The 5,945-nt window shown below is 51.5% G+C and overlaps 1 protein-coding gene across 1 annotated transcript; it reads right to left on the reverse strand.

The window, feature by feature from the left end:
* Positions 1-4,054: 4,054 nt before the first annotated feature.
* Positions 4,055-4,972, reverse strand: LOC116963588 (olfactory receptor 14A16-like). Its single transcript, XM_042797211.1, has one exon. The coding sequence runs from the start codon at positions 4,970-4,972 to the stop codon at positions 4,055-4,057; it is 918 nt and encodes a 305-aa protein (XP_042653145.1).
* Between the last annotated feature and the right edge of the window lie 973 nt (positions 4,973-5,945).

Genomic DNA, 5,945 nt, shown 5'->3' on the forward strand with positions numbered 1-5,945 from the left:
TCTCCTTTTTAGAGAAGCCTCACCTGGAGTTCAAAGTACTCAGGGTTGTCAGGAAAGGCAGGCCTTGCCACAACAGATTCCAAACATTCCAGCAGTTCAGAAGTTGCAGCCTGATTTGAGAACCAGGTAAGCAATGCTTCCTCCCTGCAGTGCCTGGGGAGAGCTGAGCTGTGCCTGGGTCACTGAAGGAATTGTTGATGCTATAAGCTCCAGGTCACAGTGTAGAACATGGGACATTTTTTGCTGCTGGCATGTTAATCTCGAGATGTGGGGAGCAGAGAGCAAGGGCAGAGCAGGACATTAGATCTGAGTCAGGGTTTGCAGAGAGATCACGGAAGGGAAGATGTGGTGGGGTAGAGGGAGAGAGTGAGGCCCCAGGTCTTTGTTCCCAGGCACCGTCAGCACAGAGGTCAACCCTTCATGCTGATCATTGCAGGTGGGTGCTGGATGTCCCAAGTCAGGGAACTGCTGATTTTGCTGTGGGTGTTTGTGCAGGGAAAGTGTGTGAGTGAGAGCTGAGTCTCAGCCCTGTCTTGTGCTGCACATGTCCCCAGCCCAGCTCCCTCCTTCCCCAGATACCCTGAGACCCAGTAACTTCCAGCAGAGATGCTGGGGAGGGGCTGGTGGTGCTGAGTTCCAGCTGGGCTGGGCTCTGTTGGAGCCAGACCTGGCACTTGCCCACTTCAGCTGGCATGGGGGAAAAGTCAGCGCAGGGTCTCTGGGTCAATATCACCTGAGCCCTTCTCCTCCCACAGGTCTCTCTTCTTTCCCAGTTTCTCCTTCTTGTCTCCTTCCCTCACCATTCCACAAGCTCAGACCCTCAGCTTTCTGACATGGACTCTGACTCATCCAGTGGGGAAGGTTGGCGGCTTTACTCATCCTTGTCACCTCTGCTAAGGCTGGTTTCTTCCAGAAGCAAACCATCACATCCAGGAGGTGGGTTTGACAATGATGAGAGCAACAGGTATTTCAGGGAGCACAGCTCATGAGGCTGCTTCTCAGGCAGACACTTTCCCTGGATGCTCCCTCAGGCATGTGCCGGGCATAGACTTTTTCTCACCTTTTCTTTTACTGTCTCACACACAGTGTGGGCTCAAGCATCCTCTGTCATGATCCCATTGAACAGTCCCTTGGTCTGACCTGGAAGCTCCTGGCCTTCTCCTTGTCAATGCAAGAAATTGGCCTGCTCAGGGAAGGAATGCTCTCCTCAGAAGGGCAGCGTTTCTGAGAGCTGAGACCACTCACCCAGAGCTGCGCTCAGCCTTCTCCCAGTTGGAGAAAGGACATCTGCCTTGATCTTTTCACAGAAACAATTTATTTCAAATCATGGCTCTGGTTTTCCTTGGAAGAGCACAGAGGATCTCAGTTCTAAACAGCTATTCTGGTCATGTTGAGAATCCCCCGAGCACAGGAAAGCAGGATGTCAAAATGTGAGCAAATGCACATGATGTTTGCATTCCAGTACGAGGAAGAGGCAGCTCCATGGGGCAAGTCAGCCCTGTGGTCAGAGGGAGTGCTCTTGGGACAAGTGGGTTTGTCTGGTCCTGAAAAACCTAGGTACCTTATTCTAGGTTAAAGAGAGACAAAAATATACTATAAACAATGCTAAGAGTATGAAATTTTTGTTTCTTTGCATATTTTTAAGCCGTATTTCCATCAAATCTCTTCTTCCACTTAGTGTAGAAATGTAGGTGTTTTGTCACAGGCCTCCTTCCTGATAAGTGGGGAAAGAAAGAGAAACAAAGCTATATGGAAAAACAGGAAGAGGAGAATCAGACATCACACACGAAGTTCCTGCTGAGTGGAACGGGGAATGTGCCCTCACTTCAGACTCCACTCTTCCTCTTATCACTCATCATGTCTGTGATTGGGCACATCCTCATCATTGTTTTGATGGTGTCAGAGCAGCATCTGCACACCCCCACTTACTTCTTCTGGGGCAATCTGCCCTCCTTGGAGACCTGCTACAGCTCCACCATCCTGCCCCGGCTGCTGGCCAGCTTGCTGAATGGGGATGGGACCTTTTCAGCTCACAGCTGTATGGCTCAGCTCCACTGCTCTGGCTGCTTTGCAACTACCGAGTGTTACCTGTGGGCCGTGATGGTCTATGATTGGTACCTGGACAAGTGCCAGCCCCTGCTCTATGCAGGCTTCATGACCTGGAAGGTCTGCCTTCAGCTGGTGGTTGAACCTTGGTTGTGTTGGTGCGTGCAACAGTCCCAGTCTTCTTATCCCAGCTGAAGTTCTGTGGCCCCAGGGCAACTGACCACTTGTTCTGTGACCTCTCTGCTGGAGACTGCCTGAAGTGGCACCAGTGTGGTCACACTCACATCCTTCATCCTGTCTTTCCTGAGTGTTGTCTTCCCCTTTCTGTTTGCTTTTGTGTCCCATGCGTGCATCATTGCTGCCATCCTGAGGATCCCATCCAGCATGGGCAGCAGAAGACCTTCTCCTCCCGCTCCTCTCCCCTCATTGTCGTCTCTCTTTTCTCCTGCACCCTCCTCACTGTCTACCTGCTGCCCAGAACATCCCCGGTGAGGCAGCTCAAGAAAGTGCTCTCCCTCTTCTGCCACTGTCCTCACGCCCCTGGCCAGTCCCCTCATCTACAGCCTGCGGAACAGGGAGGTCAGGGAGGACCTGAGGAAAGCTCTCATGAAAGACAAGGCCTGCACCAAGGGTGCACAATAATGTTCCATCTGCAGGGATGAATGCTTTGTGCTTCTGTTTTATCTCAGGGAGGCCTTGGGCAGGCCTATGGTGTCCAATGCCGTAAACATTGTTTGAGGAGGGTGTGATATTGAGCACGCCTGGGGGACAGGAAATGTTGGGGGGAAGACATTTCCTTTGACAGAGGTCATAGAATCAGAATCACAGAATGGTTTGGGTTCGAGGGGACCTTTAGAGGTCACCTGGTCCAATCCCCCTGCAATAAGCAGGGACATCTTCAACTAGAGCTGGTTAATCAGAGCCCTGTCCAACCTGACCTTGAATCATTCCAGGCATGGGGCATCTATCATCATTCTGGACAATGTGTTCCAGTGTTTCACCAATCTCATTGTAAAAACTTTCTTCCTTATATCTAGTCTGAATCTGCTCTCTTTTAGTTCAATACACTTACACACAGGGCTGTTCAGAGACACGAGTCCTTCCCTTGCACACGCAGAGGCAGTGCACTGCAGGAGCCATAGTGTCTCTCTGAACTCCTGCCGCCACCCCCCGAAGGCTGGGAGGCACCTCAGCCCTGTGGTGCTCGTCCTGCTCTGCACCCGTGGGAGATGCCCCGAGGTATGAGGAATGGACACAGGGACTGAGGTTCAGGGAAGCACCTCCCAGTGCTGCATTCAGGGAGTTTCCCAGGATATGTCAATCAGTTCAATGGTATTTTAATCTGCAGACCAAATTTCTGGGCATGTTCTTGAGAGCAGCTTTGGAACAAGACCTGCGCCTTCAGGCAGTGCCCTGAGAAGATCACCTTTCTTCATGGAAATGCTGTTGTGGAGGCCAGCTCTGTCCCAGAAGTGCCCACTGCCTGTCCCTGCCTGCGGTCACAGAGCTCCCACCCAGCAGGACTGGGACCAAGCTGCCAGAGCACTCAGGCATTTCACCAGTGCAAGGGCAGAGGAAGAAAGAGAATAAATGAGACCAAGCAGTGGTGCTCCCTGGCAGTGCTGCTCTGCCCGGATGCTTTTCCCCTCCATCTCTGCATACAGCCACTGCCCGTGTACCTCCAGGGTAGGTCTCAAAAGAAGGAACACAGGAAAGTCACAGCAGGGTTCATGATTGTTTTTAAACACAGAGAGCAAGGCTCCTCATTTACACAGTCTCTTGGTCATACAGAAGTTGATAGACGCATATTTAAAAATGGCACAAACAATGACATTTCCTTATGGACAATATCATGTAAAGTAAAATAAAGTAAATAAACCTGAAACCAACAATGAAAACCACAGAAAAAAAAAAAAAAAAAAAACAAACCGAAAATGGGATTGTCCTGTACTCAGTTACAATATGATTCATTAGTGGAAGGTGATAAGCAGTTTATTGCTTTTGAAAATCATCCAGTCATCAGTTTCCATACTGCATCCTTGATCTCCTTGTTCCTCAAGCTGTAGATGAGGGGATTCACTGCTGGAGGCACCACCGAGTACAGAAATGACACCACCAGGTCCAGGGATGGGGAGGAAATGGAGCGGGGCTTCAGGTAGGCAAACATGCCAGTGATGATAAACAGGGAGACCATGACCAGGTGAGGGAGGCACGTGGAAAAGGCTTTGTGCCGTCCCTGCTCAGAGGGGATCCTCAGCACAGCTCTGAGTATCTGCACATAGGACAACACGATGAAAATAAAACACCCAAATGCTAAACTGATACTAACCACAAGGAGCCCAACTTCCCTGAGGTGGGAGCCTGAGCAGGAGAGCTTGAGGATCTGGGGGATTTCACAGAAGAACTGGTCCACAGCATTGCCTCCGCAGAGTGGTAGGGAAAATGTGTTGGCTGTGTGCAGGAGAGAATTGAGCAACGCAGTGCCCCAGGCAGCTGCTGCCATGTGGACACAAGCTCTGCTGCCCAGAAGGGTCCCGTAGTGCAGGGGTTTACAGATGGCAACGTAGCGGTCGTAGGCCATGATTGTGAGAATATAAAAGTCTGCTGAGATCAAGAAGAGAAATAAAAAGAGCTGTGCAGCACATCCCAAGTAGGAGATGTCCCTGGTGTCCCATAGGGAATTGTCCATGGCTTTGGGGAGAGTGGTGGAGATGGAGCCCAGGTCGAGCAGGGAGAGGTTGAGGAGGAAGAAGTACATGGGGGTGTGGAGGTGGTGGTCGCAGGCGATGGCGGTGATGATGAGGCCGTTGCCCAGGAGGGCAGCCAGGTAGATGCCCAGGAAGAGCCAGAAGTGCAGGAGCTGCAGCTCCCGTCTGTCTGAAAATGCCAGGAGGAGAAATTCAGTTACTGAGCTACTGTTGAACATTTGCTTCATCTTTGGGTAATGAGGGTCTGCCGAAGGAGAAGAAGGCAGTGAATGGTTTGCACTGCCTTCCTTGATGAAAACTTGCTCCATTTCTCACAGAATCCCCACCTCTCCAGCTATGTCACTCCAGAAGCACCTTCCTGCCAATCCCTTACATGAGCTCTGCTGTTTGCTGGCTGAGGGTGCAGTGTGGACCAAGGGATTCTGCTGTGGGCTCTGCAGGAGTCAGTCCTGCTGTGCCCCAACAGGCAGAGAAGAACCCCCAGTGATCACTCCTTAAATCCCCTCATGAAACCACAGAGATTTCATCACTGTCCCTCCCAGGGCACCCAGGTGCAGAGCAGAGCTGTGGGGCTCTGCTTGTCTTGCTTTTGCCCCTCTTGCCCTGTCCTACCTGAGCAGTGAGGTTTGAAGGAAAACAGCCTTGATATTTCCGCTGCACTCAAGAGCTCCATGGAGATCTTGGGGATGTAAACAGACAGAACCTCAGTGCAGAGTGAGGAGAGCCACTCTGTCCATCAGACTTGCTCTCAGGTGCCCTGGGCGTGTACCTCTCGAATCTGGAGGAGGGTCACCCCCAGCTCTGTCCTTGAAAGGAAACTGGATGCCACTGAGTGTAGATGAATCCAGATTAAAACCGCCTATCACAGGAAAGATGTACAAGCTTTTAGATTCCTTGAAGATGTGTTATATGTTATCATTTATCATGTCATCATGTTATCTGAGTCAGCTTTCTCCCCAGCCCATGGAGAGCCTTTCCCAGAGAGCCCCAGACTGGAAGGGGCTGGGGCACCTTGCTCCCATGGACACATTTGCATGGCAGGACCTGCAGGGCCAGTGGCTGAGCTGCAGCTGAAAGCCCCATCCCCAGAGAGCCTGCAAACCAGAGCAGCAGCAGCAGGGGCAGGTGGAGAAACAAGGAGAAATGCCCCAATGCTTCTGCCAAGGGAGGCAAGGCCAGGGAGGGACAGAC

This window comes from Tyto alba, unplaced genomic scaffold (assembly GCF_018691265.1).
Source record: "Tyto alba isolate M040663 unplaced genomic scaffold, T.alba_DEE_v4.0 Super-Scaffold_24, whole genome shotgun sequence".
NCBI lineage: Eukaryota > Metazoa > Chordata > Aves > Strigiformes > Tytonidae > Tyto > Tyto alba.

What these genes read in the sequence shown, in the direction of transcription:
- LOC116963588 (XM_042797211.1), bottom strand. Translation starts at nt 4,972, where the DNA reads ATGTTCAACAGTAGCTCAGTAACTGAATTTCTCCTCCTGGCATTTTCA.